This window comes from Geotrypetes seraphini, chromosome 3 (assembly GCF_902459505.1).
Source record: "Geotrypetes seraphini chromosome 3, aGeoSer1.1, whole genome shotgun sequence".
NCBI classification, from domain to species: domain Eukaryota; kingdom Metazoa; phylum Chordata; class Amphibia; order Gymnophiona; family Dermophiidae; genus Geotrypetes; species Geotrypetes seraphini.
The window spans coordinates 284,565,979-284,587,394 of NC_047086.1; the positions used below are offsets into that span (position 1 = coordinate 284,565,979).

The 21,416-nt window shown below is 44.1% G+C and overlaps 1 protein-coding gene across 4 annotated transcripts in view; it reads left to right on the forward strand.

Moving 5' to 3' along the window:
* The window catches only part of CCDC88A (coiled-coil domain containing 88A), a 612,058-nt gene that overhangs the window by 305,603 nt on the left and 285,039 nt on the right, over positions 1–21,416 (forward strand). For all 4 annotated transcript variants that reach the window (XM_033936818.1, XM_033936819.1, XM_033936822.1 and 1 more), the window contains one exon: positions 1,222–1,349. In XM_033936818.1, coding sequence (XP_033792709.1) covers positions 1,222–1,349 — 128 coding nt within the window. The remainder of the gene's footprint in view (positions 1–1,221; positions 1,350–21,416) is intronic.

A 21,416-nucleotide genomic window follows, 5' to 3' on the forward strand; every position in this document is an offset into this window, starting at 1 on the left:
GACTTATAAAAGCATTTCTGTACCAAGACAGGGAACCAACCCTGAAGTAACTGAAAATTGTAATTGTAAACTGTCTAATGCAACTCCCAGGGCAAAACAAAGAACCAACAATAACCTACTTGTACTTGTAACTATATAGTTGAAATCATGACCTAACTGTATTAATGGTTATACTGATTTACCTGTACTAGCAACCCTATTGAATGTCTATCTCAATATGGCCATTGTAACTTCTGGAGAACTGATTCAATCTCTTGTAATGTAATCAGACCTTGAACTGAATAGGTAAAGGCAGAATAGAAAACTTGATTAGCATAACATATAGTGGCTATTCTATTTCTCACATTGAATCTTAAACACACTGTCTGCTGTGAGATGCATGAGTAGAATATTGAACTGCTAAAAACATAGCTTTTAATTAAAGCAGTTTATGGAATAGTAATAAAAAGACTAAAGAAGTTAAAGTTGGACCTTGTGGCTGAAAATGACAGCAGATTTTAATTTTCATTCACATTATATGGAGACAGTACCAGCATATATATACCAGAATCACTTCCTCAAGCTGGGAATGCCTCTTCAACACTGATCTTCTGGCTGCCAGTTGGGCACGGTGCCTGACCATACCACCACCATCGCAGATTGACAGGTGCGTTCAGGAAAGGGCAGAGGTAAAAAAAAATGCAGCCAGCACTCTGCAAGACACCGCTGAGTCTCCTAAGTATGCATAACCGCTTGTGCTCGAAAAACACAGGGATGGCCCTGAGTTCCTAAGAAATCAATGCAGACTGGCTAACAGGTACCCACTGAGATTGGCCTGTCAGCTGCAAATCGGTGTATTCTCAATGCAGGCAGAGCTTAAGAGTCTTCCGAGCACAAAGAAATCCTGAAAAGGGGATGAAAACACCAAATAAAATAAGAAAAAGAGGAAAGCAGAACAAAAGCACTCCTTCATGCATGTATGCAGAAAGGAAAAACTGCAGGTGGTGCTATAGCTCCCTGTCAAGTACAGAAGAGTCACATAAAAAATCTGGAGTGGATTCCTTTTACATATGGCACATGGCCATTGGGATACAACCCCCTTGCCTTGAATGTCTCACCTATTGCACTGGAAAATAATAATATGAAAGTTTGTGCAATTACAGTTATCTGAAATTAAGTTTGATTTAGCTATGTAATCACACTGAAGGCTCTACATACTAATTGTATGTTTATTTTGATAAGGATTTGGTGAATGAAAAACTGAAGACCCAGCAAATGAATAATGACCTTGAGAAGCTTACACATGAACTTGAAAAGATTGGGTTAAATAAGGAGCGCATCTTACATGATGAGCAAAGTACTGCCGACAGGTGAGATTCTTGTTTAGTTTCTGATACCACTTTATTTTTGATTTATCTGAGGTATATAAATAAAAATTTGTTATGTTATATCAAGGCTTCAAAATTGAGTGATGATATCCAATAGAGCCTTCCAGATTAAGAGGGGTATTTTTGATATGACATATAAATCTGAGTTTAGATGTTTTGCAGAACACGCAGAAATATCCAGTACCAAACATGCCCATTTTCAAAACTGCAAAACATCTATCTTGTTTTATCGAAAATGGATGTGTTTGTGCTCAGTTCAGCTATCATTTGAACCATTTTTGAAAAAAACACATCCAAAACAAAAACACACGGAACAAGCCATTGGGTTGTAGCAGGGACCAGCATTCTTAGTAGACTGGCCACACAGACGTTCCAGCAGAGTAGTGATGCACCCTAGGGGGCACTGCTGTGAATCTCGCATAAAAAATCCTGGGTACACATGTCACCATTGCCTTTTTGTATTGTGTTTTGCCTAACTCTACAGGTAGTGACAATATTCAATCATTCTATGTATAGCTGTGTGGTTAAAGATAGCCCTTTTGGCAACCATATAGCTATTCAGATATCCCATATTCTATAATTTATCCCAGGACAAGCAGGCAGCATATTCTCACAGATGAGTGATGTCATCCTTGGAGCCCAGCATGGACCGTCTAAAAATGTAGTATCACTCTTCAGAAGTCTCAAGATAGCTCATACTGCATATGTGCAAGTCCTTTCCTGCCCGATGTCGGCTCGCGAGACTATCAGTTTTTTGTTTTCCATGGAACAAAGAAGCTGTGTTTTTGGAGATTCTCCAATAGCACTTATACTTTTTTGAGTCTTCGTGCGTTCCTGTGTGTGTTTGGAGATTTTTTTTTCTTTCTTTCTCTTCAGTTTTACTTTTCATTCAGGTGCACTTTAGTTTAGTGATTTGGTTTTCTATTTTTTGCTTTCACATTATTTTATGTTTTTGGGCCTTCAGCCCTCTTTTCTTCTGCAGGTGTCGAGTCATTTTTGGAAGAACGTCTACCTCTACCTTCGGTAAAAATAGCTTCATTTGACCTCACTTTGGCTGTTTTTCCTTTGATATTGAAGCCTTCTAGTGGCTTTAAAAGGTGCATTTGATTCAATAGGATCATTTCAGTCATTGTTCCACACAAGTGGTACCTTCAGTCTTGACCATCAAGTGGACTCTTGTACATGCTGCCTCACACTTCAAACACATTCTCTGAAGGCTCAGTGACTCCAACAGGAAAAGCTTTTTGTAACTTCCTCGATGTCTACATCTTCCACAGTGGGTCCTGCTGCTGTACCGGTACCATTGGTACCGACATCAGCATTGAACCACCCTCAACGTTGGATTCTGTCCCGCCATCAGAGAAAAAGACTGAGAAGCATTCTTCCCCTTCGTACAATGCATCGTTGATTACATCAACATCAAGTAAGGCAATGAAGTCACAGCGACAATGCAAGCAGCGCTCCCCATCAGTGCAGGCTGTGTCACCTCTGAGGCATGCCTCTTCATCGTGGTCACAAATGCCTCGACACCCTACTGCGCCATCTGTATCAATTGCTGTAGACATGGTACTGATGCCATCCATACGTACCGGACCAACTTCAGGAGCTGCTTTAGAAGGAGTTGGCTGTCATACTGCAGATGCATTTGTCACCACTGCCTGCACCTCCTTCGATACTGGCCCAGCCTGAGCATGATTTTTCAAGGCCTCATGGTACCAGATCTCATTTTCCTCATCAAAAATTGAGATCTCTACTTTCCCGGCATTGAAACTCTACATCTTCGACCGACTAGGAGTTCTTCTCGACACTCCAATCGGCATCTTATCACCATGTTTCACAGTGCCAGACTCCTTCCACTCCATGCAGATCTCCGAGGACTGGCCATTTGGAATCACATCTGTCGATGCATACTGTGTCTGAGCTAGAGTTATTTCCTTCAGACCCCTCTCCTTGTCCACCCAGAAGGTGATCTCTACCAGAGAATTTAACCTTTATGGCTTTTATTGAATAGATGGGTTGAGCTCTCCCAGTCAATCTAGAGTCTGACCCTGAACCACAAGCTTCATTACTTGATGCTTTAGATTTTGATGAGGTTTGTAGAGTCTTACTCCAACTCCCATTTCATAATCTTTTACAGGAGACTTTGTTGAAAAATTTAAAGACCCCATTTCTCATTCCAGTGGCTCCTAAACACATTGACTCACTCTACAGGGTACAATCCTGTCCTGGGTTTCATCAGCCTCAGCTTCAGCACCAGTCCTTCCTGGTGGAATCTGTGCTTAAAAAATCTTCCAGTTCCAGGACACATGCCAGTGCACCACTGGGTAGAGAAGGGAGCATTTTCCTGAAGTATTTAAGCAACTGACCCATACAATCTTACTCCAGTGAGTAAACTTATGGAAACACTAATCAAACGCCAATTGGATACAATCCTGAACGAGGAGAATCTACGAGATCTCCATCAACATGGTTTTACGAAGGGAAGGTCCTGCCAATCAAATCTGATCAGCTTCTTTGACTGGGTAACAAGAAAGCTGGATATAGGGGAGTCCCTGGACGTCGTGTACTTGGACTTCAACAAAGCATTTGATAGTGTCCCACACTGCAGGTTATTGAGCAAGATGGGTTCGATGGGACTGGGTGAAACATTAACCGCATGGTTTAGGGACTGGCTTAGAGGTAGACTTCAGAGGATAGTGGTAAACGGTACCCTCTCCGATACGACGGAGGTGATCAGCAGAGTGCCGCAGGGCTCGGTCTTGGGCCCGATCCTATTTAACATCTTCATAAGAGACTTGGCTGAGGGGCTTCGAGATAAAATTACATTATTCGCCGATGACGCCAAACTATGCAACATAGTAGGCAACCGCACAACAGATGAAAGCACAGTGCCCGACAAAAGCTCAATGCCCGACAGTATGACGCAGGACCTACTCCTGCTGGAGCATTGGTCAAAGACTTGGCAACTAAGTTTCAATGCCAAAAAAATGCAAGGTCATGCACCTTGGCGGCAAAAATCCTTGCAGGACTTACACCCTAAATGGTGAGATCCTAGCAAGGACTGTAGCAGAACGTGACTTGGGGGTGATCATTAGCGAAGATATGAAGACTGCCAATCAAGTGGAGAAAGCTTCATCCAGGGCTAGACAAATCATGGGCTGTATCCATAGAAGTTTCGTCAGCCGTAAGCCCGAGGTCATAATGCCGTTGTACAGATCCATGGTGAGACCCCCATCTGGAATACTGTGTACAATTCTGGAGGCCGCATTATCAAAAAGATGTGCGGAGAGTTGATTCGGTTCAGCGAATGGCCACCAGGATGGTCTCAGGTCTCAAGGATCTCCCATATGAGGAATGACTGGGTAAGTTGCAGCTGTACTAACTCAAGGAACGCAGAGAGAGGGGAGACATGATCAAGACGTTCAAATATGTCACAGGCCGTATCGAGGTGGAAGAGGATCTCTTTTTTCCTTAAAGGACCCACGGCAACAAGAGGGCATCTGTTGAAAATCAGGGGTGGGAAATTTCATGGCGACACCAGAAAATATTTCTTCACCGAAAGGGTAGTTGATCGCTGGAATAATCTTCCACAACAGGTAATTGAGGCCAGCAGCATGCCAGATTTTAAGAAAAGATGGGATTGGCATGTGGAATCTCTTCATGGAGGTAGTTAGGGGGTGGGCCATTAGTGTGGGCAGACTAGATGGGCCGTGGCCCTTTTCTGCCATCATGTTCTATGTTTCTATCTTATTCCACAATAACTGATCCCTAGAGCTGTTAATCACTAGCTTTTAACTATGTTAATTCCACTCAATTTGTAGCATCTTTTAATCATTGTAAACCACATAGAACTTCACGGTCCTGTGGTATATAAACTGGTTTTTTTTTGTTTTTTTTTTAACGTTCTTTATTCATTTTCAAATTAAACAAGTGTACAAAAGAATATTCTATACAAGTTATTTCACAATAGCACATTAATCTCTACCACATAATATTCTAGTGATATAATAACCCCCCCAACCACCAACCCTTTATCACCTTTTCAGTAAGAATAAACACACATATATAGCATATTTTAACATATATAATGTATAAATTATTTCCAACTCCCTCCCCCCCTTCAGTGTGCTAACAAGAAAGAAAAGGAAAAGAGAAGAATCGATGACTATTCACCACAATATGTTGCCAAAGGCCCCCATATTTTTATAAAGTTAGTATATGTCCCTCTTTGTACTGCTATTGCTCGTTCCATTTTAAATATATGGCATAATGAAATCCACCAAAATGTATAACTAAAGTTTCTGTGATTTTTCCAATTATTTGTTATATGTTGGATGGCAACCCCTGTCATATTTAATAAAAGCTTGTTGTTATATGATGATATTTGACTCTTTTTCCTCATCATCATGCCAAATAACACTGTATCGTAAGAAAGTGCAACATGATTTTCCAATAATAAGTTCACTTGAGACCAGATTGAATTCCAAAATATCTTAATATAGGGACAATAATAAAGTAGATGATCTAATGTCCCAGGTTCCAGATTACAGTGCCAGCATTTATTGGACTTAGAACTATCTAGTTTTTGTAAACGAACAGGGGTCCAAAACACTCTATGTAATAAAAAGAACCAACTTTATCTCATAGATGCTGACATCTCATTCTCCAAGACCAAATTCGTGGCCATTGAGCTGCAGAAATTTGATGCTTGATCTCAATGCTCCAAATGTCTCTCAGACCATTTTTTGGTTTTTTATTCAAGTATCCAGATAATAATTTATACCACAAAGCGGCTTGATGTCCTAGGAAGTCTGCTTGGAAGCATAGGAACTCCATACTATATTGATTGTTCAAAATCTTCCATTCAGGGAACCCTACCTGAATAGCCTGCTTCAACCGCAACCATTTAAAACTTTGTGTTTTACTAAGACCAAATCTATGCTGTAGTTGTGAAAACTCAAGCAGTTTACCATCTGAAATAACATCATTCAAAGTTCGAATACCTGCAATGATCCAGTTCTTCCAAAGGACTTGAGCTCCGCCTATTTTAATCTTGGAGTTTATCCATAAGGATTGATTAGTTGACTTTTTAATTGGGATAGGTGTTAAATTACTAGTATATCTCAATGTTTTCCAAGTATCCATCAAAATTCTATTTTCCCTATATATCCTAGGCATGTTGATACTTGGAACATGAATTAAGTTCAAGGGAAACAAAAGGCGCCATTCCAAATACAACCAATCTGGTGCATTATCTATGAGTTCTGGGAGGATCCAATTATGGGGGAATTAAGACAGATTAAACAACTGCTTAAGGAAAATGCAAGTAACATGGCGGAAATGAAGGAAGAAATAATAAATATTCATAGACAAATTGAATTGACTAATAAAAGAACTACAGAGTTGGAATCTAAAATGGAGGTTTTGGGATGTGCAGAGAGAAGATGCAAAAGTGACAGTTTGGAGTTGAGGGAGTTAAAAAATCAGCTGGAAGATTATGAAAACCGAGGCAGAAGAAAGAATGTAAAACTTTTTGGTTTACAAGAAAATTTGGAAGGAGGAAATGCCATACAGTTTTTAGAGAATCTAATACCCAAACTGTTACAGTTAGATTTTAAACAGCCTATAGAAATAGAACGTGCACACCGGATTCCAATAAAACGTTTGGATAGTCAGGGGAGACCAAGACCATTAATATTTAAGATGTTACGTTATCAACAGGCAATTGATATATTAAATGCAGCTAAATGTGACAAAAATTTAAATTACAAAGGGTCCAAAATATGGTTTTTGCTAAAAATACAGCAAATATTAGGAAACAATTCCTCACAATGAGACCTCAAATAAAGGTAAATGGGTTTAAATACGGATTATATTATCCAGCAAAAATGAGAGTCTCTTGTGGAGATAAATCTTTATATTTTGTTGACCCGGAAAAGTTAAAGATCTTTCTCTCAAAATCAGAGCCTATGGCATTTTAGAGAGGTATTTGGTGGTTTGGTTGACTGACAGGACAATAAATAAAACTTACAGAACTGATACATGGAGTCAGATTTTGACTATATAAACTGTTATTGTTATTATTAGACAGGTTTGGCCACTGCCTCTTCCAGAATGCCATGCTCACCAGCCATGTACTAAATCAATGTTTCTCAACTGGGTCCTGGAGTATCCCCTCGACAGTCAGATTTTCAACATATCCACAATGAATATGCATGAAAAACATTTGCATATAATGAAGGCAGTGCATGCAAATTCATTGTAGATATCATGAAAATCTGACTGGCAAGGGGATACTCCAGGACCGAGTTGAGAAACACTGTTCTAAACTACACCATAGGGCTAGGTAGGAAACAGAATCAGTCAAGTTATCAGCTATGCAATCAGCTCAATATATAGTACAGGCAAACCTTTACCCAACCACAAGCATCTCCCAGCCCCAGATCCAACTGAAACTCACTCTCAAGAGAGAGAATTCTTGACCACCAAGCACATTTCAACAGCCTTCAGAAGAAGACCAAAGTAGAAAAGAGGCCCAATGAATCCCACCCCCCATCCTTTACCTCCTTCCTTTTCCAACTCTCCTATCCAAACAACTATAGCTAGTGGTTATTAACAAGAAAACCCTTCTCACCCTTCACCCCTCTTAAGCACCCACCTCTACAAAATTACCCAACCCCTTCCAAAAGCTGAAGAAAATTTAGCACTGCGCTGCAAGCCCTAGGAAGCAATCCTTGAATATATGGTTCCCAGATATTTCAAAATAATCTTGTTTGTTGATATGTATGAGATGTATCTCTGACTTCTAACAGCAGAAGTGCATGCAAAGCCACCCTCCAGTGCCAATAAGATGATGGGGAATCTAAAACCCATGATTTAAACCGGTTTAAAGACTCAGAAGTCACCACGTCTCAGCAGCGAATCTTCAGTTGCATGTCAGAACAGAAATTGTTTCCACCTTGAACTTGCTATAGGAACCTGTTAAGAGTATTCATATTCGGGTCCCCTGAAGCAGGGATCGAAACGGGGCCGCGTTAGGACCCCCTGAATCCTGCTTACAAGCTAAGTAAATTGCTCAAAATTTGCCACAGGTGCAGTGACAATCACAATTTGAAATGCAGTACCTTGTTTGGACACAATCTTTTTGAAGTTTTTAGAGATGAGCTTTCATATATACCTTTGAAGGAAGTGATCAAAGATTTTTTATAAAAGGACTATGACTGGAAAGTAAACTCTTTCTCCAAGGGAGGTCTCACAACCTTCCCTTCAGAGTTTCGTATCTCTGAGCTTTTTTATGAATCTGTTTGATCACCCTTCATAGGTTAGTTACCTATACAGGCCAGTTTTCTCCGGTGTTTACCTTCTCAACCTGAGCAGACCCAACCGGGGACCTGAGATCCTGTTCCCATCTGGACGCAATCTGGTCATAACTCTGGCTGTACGTTATAGACTCCAAAAATGTATAATAATATGAGACTAAAGTCATCCAATTCTCCAGAGAAGTAAACAACTCCCCTAATTTGCACCCCACACCCATTGACATGCCCCCTCGAGTTAAGTAATGAATGTAATACTCCAACTGCATGTATGCATAGTAATCACTCCTTTGTACTGCTGGATGTTCCAGAAGGTTTTCAAACGAGAGTATCCTTCATCCTCATCTACAAATGAGAATACATGCATAAGGTTTGCGGCAGACCATCTACGATATATTCATTTATCTAAACCCAGCGGAAAGTCTACATTTCCCACAATAAGGAGCACATTAGTAGAAGTACAATCATGGTTCCACAGATTCAGCAGGGCGCACCACTCCACCTTCTTATATGTAAGAAGAGGATAATATTTCAAATGTGGGGGTTAATCTCCATCCTGCTACTTGCATGAGATAATGCTGAAAGGGCCGAAACAAAGAACTTTCCAACTGGTCTGGAGTAAAATCCGAGGTACCCAAAATCCAGTCCCTTAAATGGTGTAAGCCACAGGCTAAGTTATACAGCGCCAAATTGGGCAGTCCCATGCCCTTTTGCTTCCACGAACCAGTCATAAACTGCAAATTCAGCCTATGTTTTTTCCCCCTGCGATATAAATTTCTGTAAAGCTGATTCCAATGTACACAGGTCCTTCTTAAGAATCCATATGGAAAGTTGTTGTAAAACATAGAGCCAATGCGGTAAGAGTACCATATTAAATAAAGCATTGCGGCCACTCACCGAGAGTGGAAGGGAGCTCCAAAGATCAAACTGACGATGTGTACTAGTCAAAAGATGCGCAATATTATGGGTGTACAGTTCCCTCAGATCCCCACTAATCGTACACCCAAGTAGATAAAGTCCTCCCCCGCCCAATGTAAAGGGAAATTCCCCGGCCAATTCTCACGGATAAACTCCATAGGAGCTACTGCCTCGAATTTGTTCATATTGAGGCGGAACCCCGAAAAGTTACCATACTCCTTCATAGTTTCCAGCAAAGCCTTTAACGAATCAACAGGTTAGAAACATAGAAACATAGAAAGATGACGGCAGAAAAGGGCTATAGCCCATCAAGTATGTCCACGCTACTGACCCACCCCGATAAGTCTAGATGCTAGTGATTCGTCCTACGTAGGGATCCCACGTAAATGTCCCATTTACTTTTAAAGTCAAGCACGCCGGTGGCCTCGACCCCCTGCACCGGAAGCTTATTCCAGTGATCTACCACCCTTTCCGTGAAAAAATACTTCCTGGTGTCACTACTAAACTTCCCTCCTCTGAGTTTAAGCGGATGCCCTCTTGTGGTCGAGGGTCCCCTGGGGAAGAGGATGACATCTTCCACCTCGATGTATTTAAATGTCTCAATCATGTCCCCTCTCTCCCTGCGTTCCTCTAGAGTATAGAGCCGCAGTCTGCTCAGTCTCTCTTCGTATGAGAGACCCTTGAACCCCGCTGAACCGACTCGATTCTAATCACGTCTTTACGGTAATGTGGCCTCCAGAACTGCACACAGTACTCCAGATGAGGTCTCACCATGGTTTTGTACAGCGGCATTATGACTTCTGGTTTCCGACTGACGAAACTTCTATTGATACATCCCATCATTTGCCTTGCCTTGGATGTGGCCTTCTCTACCTGCTTAGCAGCCTTCATGTCTGCACTGATGATTACTCCCAAATCTCGTTCTGCTGTGGTCGTGGCTAATGTTTCTCCATTTAGGGTGTAAGTTCTGCACGGATTTCTGCTACCGAGGTGCATGATCTTACATTTCATAGCATTGAAGCCTAGCTGCCACGTCGAGGACCAGTTTTCCAACGTACGAAGGTCCTGTGTCATACTATCCTGTAAAAAGCTTTCACTTACTATGTTGCACAGTTTTGCATCGTCGGCGAATAACGTTACTTTACCCTGTAGCCCTCGTGTCAAGTCCCTTATGAATATGTTAAAAAGGAGAGGACCCAGGACCGAGCCCTGCGGCACTCCGCTGGTCACCTCTGATGTTTCAGAAAGGGTACCATTGACCATCACCCTCTGAAGTCTACCACTCAGCCAATCATTGACCCATGCAGTTATCGTCTCACCCAACCGCATTGATTTCATCTTATTTAGTAGCCTGCAGTGTGGGACGCTGTCAAAAGCTTTGCTGAAATCCAAGTATACTATGTCCAGAGACTCTCCTGAGTCCAACTTTCCTGTTACCCAATCAAAGAAGCTGATGAGGTTGGATTGACACAACCTACCCTTAGTGAATCCATGTTGACTAGGATCCCTAAGATTCCCCTCATCCAAGATCGTGTCCAATTTACGTTTAATTAGTGTTTCCATGATTTTCCATACTATCGATGTGAGACTCACTGGTCGGTAATTCGCAGCCTCTGCCCTGCAACCCTTTTTATGCAGAGGAACAACATTCGCTGTTTTCCAATCCAGGGGGACTCTCCCCTTCTTTAGGGAGAGATTGAAGAGCATGGCTAATGGTTCCGCCAGGACCTCGCAAAGCTCTCTGAGCACTCTTGGGTGCAATTCGTCTGGACCCATGGCTTTGCTTACCTGGAGTCTTGACAATTCGCTTTAGACATCAGCTGGTGTGAACTCAAAATTCTGAAATGGGTCTTCCGCGCTTGATATTGCTTCCAGATGTGGCCCTTTCCCTGGTGCCTCGCAGGTAAAAACCGAGCAGAAGTATTCATTCAGTAGTTTGGCTTTATCGGAATCTGTTTCCGCGTAATTCCCATCCGGTGTTCTGAGGCGTGTTATCCCGTTTGTGTTTTTTTTCCTGTCGCTAATGTACCTGAAGAAGGATTTGTCCCCTTTCTTAATGTTCTTTGCTAGAGTTTCTTCCACTGCAAGCTTGGCCTCCCTGACTGCTGTTTTGACTGCTGCAGACCTGGCCCTATATTCAATGTTAGCTTCACCTGTTCCCGTACGTTTGTATGAAAGAAATGCTCTTTTTTTCTCCTTGACGAGGTACGAGACCTCTTCAGTGAACCATTGGGGTTTTTGTTTCTTTGTTGTTTATGTACCAATTTTATGTAGCGGATAGTTGCCTCGTGTAGGTCAATTTCAGGTTTGACCACATGGCTTCCACATTATCAGTTGCTTCTTGATCCTGCAGCGTCTGCTGGATGAAATCTCCCATACGTGCGAAATCAGTGCCCCGGAAATTGAGTACCCTCGTTTTAGTTTGTGATTTAGGGAAACCTTTCCTGTGGTTGAACCATACCATGTTATGGTCACTGGTAGCTAGCGTTTCTCCCACTGAGACCTCCGAGACACTCTCGCCATTTGTAAGTACGAGGTCTAGGATGGCCTCGGCCCTAGTGGGCTCTAGTACCATTTGTTTGAGCTGTACTCCCATCATGGACGTCAAAATCCTCCTGCTACCACAAGTTGTCGCTGAGAGTGTGTTCCAGTCTACATCGGGCATGTTGAAGTCCCCTAGCAGAACAGTGTCCCCCCGTAGAATAATATTTTCAATGTCTTCAATCAATTCGTTATCCTTGTCCTCTGTTTGTCTTGGAGGTCTGTATACCACACCAAGGTACAAGCACTTTTCTCCACCTCTGGCCAGGTTGACCCAGATGGATTCCCCGGTGTACTTAACATCTGTGATTCTGGTTATCTTGATGTTCTCTTTGATGTAAATTGCTACCCCTCCTCCTAGCTTACCCTTCCTGTCTTGTCGAAGCAGGTTGTATCCTGGTATAGTTGTATCCCACCCATGGGAGTCCGTGAACCATGTTTCTGATATTGCCACCACATCTAGGTCGGCATTCACAATTTCTGTTTCCAGTTCTAGAAATTTATTCCCTAAACTATGTGCGTTGACATACATAGCTCTCCACTCTGTGCGTTTGTTAAACCCCTGTACAGAGATTCCTATCTGACTCAAAGTGTTTCCTAGTGAACCTTTAGCAGTGAGGGTACTTACCTCGGACTTAGAAGCACAGTTTTGGATCACCACATCAGGATTGTTTCTTACTGCACTGGTATATAAGTGGGTACCCTCCCCTGACTTACCTAGTTTAAAGCCCTCCGAAGTAGGCGGGCTAAACGGTGTCCGAAGACGTTCTTACCTCTGCTGGTCAGGTGAAGTCCGTCTGGTCCCCTGGAGTCCCTGTAGTGCCTCTCCATGATGTAGGAATCCGAAGTTCAATTCTCGGCACCATCGTTGTAGCCATTCGTTTGTCTTCAGGATGCGTTCGTCTCTGTCCCTTCCCTTGCCCCTAACAGGAAGAATAGAAGAGAATACTACCTGTGCTCCTGTCTGCTTCAGCTTTTCTCCCAGAGCTCCGAAGTCTCTGGCTATGTCCTCCGGCACGTTCCTGGCAGTGTCATTAGTTCCGACGTGGATGAGCAGCATGGGAAAGTGGTCCCGGGGGCTGAGAAGCCTATCAAGTCTGGCGGTCACATCCCGTATTCTGGCTCCTGGCAGGCAGCAGACCTCCCTTGACTGCATATTCGGTCTGCAAATTGGTCCCTTGGTGCCTCTCAGCATGGAATCCCCGATGACTATTACTCTGCGCTTCTTTTGGGGGGGTCGATCTGTTGTGGCCGGAGATGGGGTCGTTTGTTGAACGTCGGTAGGCTCTTCCTGCTTCACGTCGATAGTCCCTTCTTGCAAGACCTGGAATCTGTTCTTCAGGTTGAGTTGTGGAGTCGAAGTGGAGCTACCCTGGTAAGAGAAAGAATAAGAAGGTGAAGAAATTGTAGATGGGGGGGGTTCTCCTACGTTTACCTGTGGAGGAGGTCACTAACTGCCAGGAGTCAGTGTCTCCAGCCATCTCCTGGATTCCGACAGTTGGACTCAGCGTCGACGGCCCTGGTGTCTCAGTGAGAGACCTGTCACGGGTCTGTTCGGTGATGTGGGACAGCTCCTGCACTAATCCATCGATGTAGGCCTCGTCATCTCTAATGTCTCTCAGGCGTTTCACCTCCTCCCTGAGGCTCTGTAATTCCTGCATGATGACATCTTCCTGTTGGACGACCTCCTCTGTTTGTGTAGAGGCTGTATTGAACTCCCGCGGGATGGCCTCAGTCTGCACGGAGACCTCCTTCCCCGGTATTACGTTCTCCTCCGTCTGTGTGTAGGCTGAGGTCACCTCCCGGATCACCTCTGTGTAGGGAATGGCAATCTTGCTTGTAGTCTTCACACTTCTTGTGCGGCCTGCCATACTTAAACATAGAAACATAGAAGATGACGGCAGAAAAGGGCTACAGCCCATCAAGTCTGCTTACCCACCCCCTGTCTATGCCCTAATGACCCAATTTCCTTATCTTGACCCTTGTAGGGATCCCACATGGGTATCCCATTTATTCTTAAAGTCTGGCACGCTGTCTGCCTCGATCACCTGCACTGGAAGCTTGTTCCAATGATCAACCACTCTCTCTGTGAAGAAATACTTTCTGGTGTCGCCATGAAATTTTCCGCCGCTGAGTTTGAGCGGGTGCCCTCTTGTGGCCGAGGGTCCCTTGAGAAAGAAAATATCATCTTCCACTTCGACACGTCCCGTGAGGTACTTACATGTTTCGATCATGTCTCCCCTCTTCCTACGTTCCTCAAGAGTGTAGAGCTGCAATTTGTTCAGTCTCTCTTCGTACGAGAGACCCTTGAGCCCCGAGATCATCCTGGTGGCCATCCGTTAAACCGATTCAATTCTGCGCACATCTTTACTGTAATGTGGCCTCCAGAATTGCACACAGTACTCCAGATGAGGTCTCACCATGGCCCTGTACAACGGCATTATGACTTCAGGCTTTCGGCTGACGAAACTTCTATTGATACAACCCAATATCTGCCTTGCCTTAGATGAAGCCTTCTCCACTTGATTGGCAGTTTTCATGTCTGCACTGATGATTACTCCTAAATCTCGTTCTGCTGAAGTCCTAGTTAAAGTTTCTCCGTTCAAGAAGTACGTCCTGCATGGATTTCCGCTTCTGAGGTGCATGACCTTACATTTCTTAGCATTGAAGCCTAGCTGCCAGGTTGAGGACCAACTTTCCAATGTAAGCAGGTCCTGCGCCATATAATTCTGTAAACTGCATTCACTTCCTATATTACATAGTTTGGCGTCATCGGCGAATAGTGTTATTTTACCTTGAAGCCCTTGAGTCAGATCCCCTATGAATATGTTGAAAAGGAGTGGACCCAGGACCGAGCCCTGCGGCACTCCACTGGTCACCTCCGATGTTTTAGAGAGGGTACCATTAACCACCACCCTCTGAAGTCTGCCACTCAGCCAATCATTGACCCATGCAGTTAGTGTCTCTCCTAACCCCATCGATTCCATCTTGTTTAGCAGCCTGCGGTGTGGGACACTGTCAAAAGCTTTCCTGAAGTCCAGGTACACGACTTCCAAAGACTCTCCCAAGTCCAACTTTCTTGTTACCCAGTCAAAGAAGCTGATGAGATTGGATTGGCAGGACCTACCCTTGGTGAATCCATGCTGACTGGGATCCCGAAGATTCCCTTCATTCAAGATCGTGTCCAATTTGCTTTAATTAGTGTTTCCATGAGTTTGCACACTATTGATGTGAGACTCACCGGTCTATAATTCGCAGCCTCTGCCCTGCAACCCTTTTTATGCAGAGGAACGACATTAGCTAATTTCCAGTCCAGGGGAACTTTCCCCTTACTTAGGGAGAGATTGAATAGCTCAGCCAACGGTTTTGCCAGGACATCGCTCAATTCTCTGAGCATTCTTGGGTGCAAATTGTCTGGTCCTATGGCTTTGTTCACCTTGAGTCTTGCCAGTTCACTGTAAACTTCACCTGGTGTGAACTCAAAATTCTGAAACGGGTCTTCTGTGCTTTGTGTTGCCTTCAACTGGGGACCGTGTCCCGGTGCCTCACAGGTGAAGACTGAGCAGAAGTATTCATTCAGTAGTTCGGCTTTATCGGAATCTGCTTCCACGTAACTTCCGTCCGGTCTTCTAAGGCGTACTATCCCGCCTGTGTTCCTTTTTCTGTCACTAATATACCTGAAGAAGGATTTGTCCCCCTTTTTAATGTTTTTTGCCAGAATTTCTTCCACTCGAAGTTTTGCCTCCCTAACTGCCATTTTGACCGCTGTAGACCTGGTCCTATATTCTACTTTTGCCTCTCTTTTCTCCGTGCGCTTGTAGGAGAGAAACGCTTTTTTCTTCTCCTTAATGAGGTGCGAGATCTCCACGGTGAACCATTGGGGTTTATTGTTTCTTTGTCGTTTATTTACTGATTTTATGAAGCGGCTAGTTGCTTCATGTATGGTTGATTTCAGTGTTAACCACTTAGCTTCTACATCATCGGTCTCCGCTTGGTCCTGCAGCGTCTGATGGACGAAATCTCCCATGCGTGCGAAGTCTGTGCCCCGGAAATTGAGTACCTTTGTTTTCGTGTTTGATCTAGGGAAGCCTTTCCTAAGGTTGAACCATACTATATTGTGGTCGCTGGAGGCTAGCGTATCTCCTACTGAGACCTCTGAAACGCTTTCTCCGTTGGTGAGTACCAGGTCGAGGATCGCCTGGGCCCTAGTGGGCTCCGTTACCATTTGTTTGAGACATGCTCCCTTTATGGAGGTTAAGAGCCTCCTGCTACCGCTGGTTGTCGCTGAAAATGAGTTCCAGTCTGCATCAGGCATATTGAAGTCCCCTAGCAGTACAGCTTCTCCTCGTAGAGTGATATTCTCTATGTCTTCAATTAATTCTGCGTCCATGTCTTCCAGTTGTCTTGGGGGTCTGTAAACCACACCTAGATACAGGCATTTTTCTCTGCCTCTTGCCAGGTTTACCCAGAGGGACTCCCCGGTGTACTTGACATCTGTGATCCTGGTGGTTTTGATGTCCTCTTTAATGTATAACGCTACCCCCCCCTCCTAACCTGCCCTCTCTGTCCTGACGAAGTAGATTGTAGCCCGGTATAGCCATATCCCACCCATGTGAGTCCGTGAACCAAGTTTCAGATATTGCCACCACATCTAGGTCGGCATTCCTTATTTCAGCCTCCAATTCTAGAATTTTGTTACCTAAACTGTGTGCATTGACTTACATGGCCCTCCATATCTTGTGTTTGCTAAGTCCCTGTGAGGCGTATCCTACCCGAGTCTGTGTGACTCCCAAAGAACTGTTTGCAATGTGGGTACTTACCTTGGACATGGAAGCGTAGTTTCGACTCACCTCATCAGGATAATTCCTTTCTGCACTAATATGTGAATGGGTACCCTCCCCCAACTTACCTAGTTTAAAGCCCTGTGAAGCAGGCGGGCTAGTCGGTGTCCGAAGACGTTCTTACCCCTACTGGTCAGATGGAGTCCGTCTGGTCCCTGAAGTCCTTGTAGCGCTTCCCCATGGTTTAGGAATCCGAAGTTCATATCCCGGCACCATCCCTGTAGCCACTCGTTCGTCCTCAGGATACGTTCATCTCTGGCTCTTCCCTTGCCTCTAACTGGGAGGATCGATGAGAAAACCACCTGCGCTCCTGTCTGCTTCAGCCTCACATTACTTAGGTAATGTGTGTGATCTGCCTGCAAATGAGTAAATGAGAAAGATTGATTAATGTCAATGAGTATGTGAGAGAGAACAAGTGAAAGATAGTAGATGAGAGAGAGATAGAGATAGTATGTTAGGGTAGGGCGTCTGATGGATAGAGTGAAATTTAGGATGTCAGAGAGGTCTAAGCAGTAGAGTGCTTAGGGTGAATGATTTGGAGGAACGGTTAGAGGGTAAAAGATGTGTGGTGTAAGATTGTGGTGCTTGTAGGATGTAAGATGTAAGATTGGGGTTAGGGTGCCTGGAGGACCGCTAATGTCCTATTGTCCTAGAATTGGCTCTCCTTTAAGGCTTCTCCTTATGGGCTCTTCGCAAAGGCGCTCTCGCTAAGGCGAGCGCCTTTGCTGCTCGCCTTCGCTGCGCGCCGTTGGCTCGCCTCCTTTAATGGAGGAGCCCGGTCGCTGGCTGCTGACGCGGTGGTGGGGCGGAGCTACTCTCGCCGACCACGCAAGCTGCCTCGTGTCTCCTGGCGCTGCTAGCGCCTTTCTCCTCCTCTTGCCTCGCTCACCACCTCCTCTCCTGGCTGAACCTTCTCCCGGTGCCTGCTGCCCGCGATCAGTGCAGTGCAGCGCCTGTTGGCTCGCCTCCTTTAATGGAGGAGCCCGGTCGCTGGCTGCTGACGCGGTGGGGGGGCAGAGCTACTCTCGCCGACCCCGCAAGCTGCCTCGTGTCTCCTGGCGCTGCTAGCGCCTTTCTCCTCCTCCTGCCTCACTCACCACCTCCTCTCCTGGCTGAACCTTCTCCCGGTGCCTGCTGCCCGCGATCAGTACAGGTTATGTAATATGTACCAAGAGATCATCAGCGAACGCGGAAATCTTGAAGATCCTCTCCCCTAGTGCAACCCCATGAATCTCCGGATTCCACCCTATCTCCCATATCAAGTGATCTAGCGTCAAAGCAAAAAGTAATGGGGATAAGGGACAACCCTTCCTGGTTCCTCAGTTGATCTCAAAGGCTTGCAAAACCAGGCCATCAATTCGCAGTCACGCCTGAGGTCTATCATAGAGGATTCTAATAGCCGCATTAATTCTCCCCATTATCCCATACTTGTCCAAAACAGCATACAGAAATGACCAGCAAACCCTGTCAAAGGCTTTTTCTGCATCTAAATTAATTAATAACAATGGCGTATCGGTGGTACGAACCTTCACCAGAGATGCTAATATAGTTTGAATATTTTCAACAGCTCGACGGCTCTCCTGGAATATGAGTCAAGCAGCCGAATTCTGGATGGATTGGAGTGAAGTGAGATGGCTAAGGGGAAGACCTGAGAGTAGCGGGTTGCAGTAATCTAAACGCGAGGTGATGAGGGCATGGATAAATGTTTGGTAGTGTGCTCAGAGAGGAAGGGTTGGGATTTTGGTAATATAGAGGAAGAAGCGGCAGGTTTTTATGCAGTATGTTGTATCTGGGTGGTGAAGGATAGAAAGGAGGTCAAAGGTGACCCCAAGATTACAGACTCTTTGAGATTCTTCGTTCTTTCCCTTCCTATTGTTTTCAACCATAAAGTGTCTTTTCTTCTATTAAGCAAATTGTATTTCTTTCCCCATTCCTTTCCTCATATTTTATTATGTTTGTAAAGTTAGGTCTTCCAGTATGTTTTGTAAGGTTCAGTTTTTTGTTAGTTTTGTTTGTCCCCCCAATTTTGTAATTTTATTGATTTGTTCATCGCTTAGAATTTTGAATAAGCGATTAATCAAATTTTATAATAAACTTGAAACTCTGTCTGCACAGATACAAGTGACCTCGGAGGTTCGTCAAACTCTTCATTGGTGGCTCACTTCATCCAACCTCTCTAGAGGCTTCCTCTTCCAGCTACTTCTGCATCAAAAGGTGCTCACCACAGATGCTAGGCTGGGGAACTTACATCAAAAGTCTCTGTACTCATGGAGCATGATTGTCTCAGGAGCAAGCTCTCCAGATCAATTTGCTGGAACTTTGAGCAATCCACACCTTCTAGAACAGATTGCAGAATGCAATTATTTTGTTCTGCATGGACAATCAGGTGGCTGTGTTCTATATACCAAACTTTTTTGACTCACTTCAAAATGTGGAACAATAGTAGCCTCAATAATAATTGTACTCAGGATACCATATACACTCCAATGGGAATTCAGATTCCACTGTTCTCAGAACAAGTCAGTGGTGTTGGAATTCTTCACCATTCCCCTTACATGGAGAGTACTAAATATCTTTTATGAAGATATATATATTTTCTCTTCTTTTTCAATTCTACTTTTTTTCTTTTTGCATCTTTATATATTCTACACCCAAATAACTTAGTATAGCTTAAATAGCTTATAAATCGAAAAGGTATTAAAAGTGATTCACTTAGCTTAAGATCCTTATCGGTTCCCCTTCCCGACGCGTTTCGGAATTCTTTTTCAAGGTCGGGGGAACTAAAAAACAACACACATAGCAATAAGTGAACACATCTAAATAATGTTAAATACATTTAAACCATTCTAAATCTTCACTCACCAAAAGATAAGGGTAGTCCTCAACCGTACATTTTCTGCCACTGGCTATCCGACAAGATGGCCGCGGCGTTCACAGAGGGAGATATATAGTCCCTCCCCCCTCCGTATCCTAGCAACCCAGACGATCCCAAAAAAAATTCACCATAAAAGCCCCTATTTAATAACCTCAGCAATCCACTTGGGCCATCCAATCCGAGGCTTCATTTAGCCCGGTTGGAGCCATAGTTTGAAGCTGGAACATCCAGCGCAACTCCCGCAAATTTAGAGTGCGCTCAATGTTCCCTCCCTCCCACCCCACTGTGATCTTATCTAGTATTCTCCATTTCAAGTCCTTCAAACTATGTTTACATATCTTCCAATGTCTAACTAGAGGAGAAACTTCACAGCTAGTATTCACTCTAGATTTGTGCTCTGTAAGGCGGATCTTAATGGCCCTAGTGGTCCGGCCCACATACAGTTTGGGACATGGGCACTGGATTAAATATATTACATAGTCAGAATTACAATTGGTGTTGTGTCGAGCTTTGTATTTGGTACCTAAAATGGGATGAATCCAGGTCTCCCCTGCCAGTACAAACGGACACCACTGACATTGGCCACAAGGTTCATGGCTCCCCCTACTTATAAGAGGAGAATCTCTAAGGATGTAGTGCCCTAAACTTTCCCCTAGATTTTTCCCTCGGCGATACGAACATATTGGATATTCAACCAAGGTGGGGATAGCAAGTTGAACTATATGCCAGTGGTTGTGTACAAAGCGGGCAATTTCAGGAGCAATTTCAGTCTGTCACTCTTCCCTTTAGAACTTTCAGACACGTCTGGCTCTTCATAGCAACATACTTTGTACCAGCTGTTAATTCACTTCATCCCTTCTATTCCTTCCCATTACTTCACTCCCAACCTGCACTTCACTCCCAACTGTTCGCCAGGCCGAAAAGCCTTCCCCCCCCCCCCACCCGACATCAATTCTGATGTCGGAGAGGAAGTTCCGGGCCAGATCTTCCTCTACGATGTCAATCAGAATTGACGTTGGGGAGGGGAAGGCTTGTAAAGTAGGGAGAATGTAAAGGCAATGTGAGTCAATCGCGGAGCCAGGAATGGGCTCTGCGATCGACTCACGTTGCCCTTGCGATCTGGTCAATCGCGATCGACCTTTTGGGCACCCCTGCTCTACATCCACTCACTTGTCTTTTGCCATCAGTCTTTGGACTATCTCTTTCATCTTAAAGCATGGTTAGTCCAAGTTCACCTCAGAGCAATCAGTGCATTTCATTCCCCATTGACAGCAAACCTCTCTGTACATCCCTTGATTTCCAGATTCATAAAAAGCCTTTACCACACTAAACCTAATCTAAATCTACCTACTCTTCTCTGGGATCTCAGTGTGGTTCTATCCATTCTAATGAAGTCTCCTTTTGAACCAATCTCGACTTCAACTCTTAAATATCTTACCTGGAAAATAGTCTTCCTAATAACTTTTATATCTGCACGCTGAGTTAGTGAGCTTTAAGCACTAGTTTCAGATCCACCATATACCAGATTTCTACCATGATAGGGTGGTACTTCAAACTC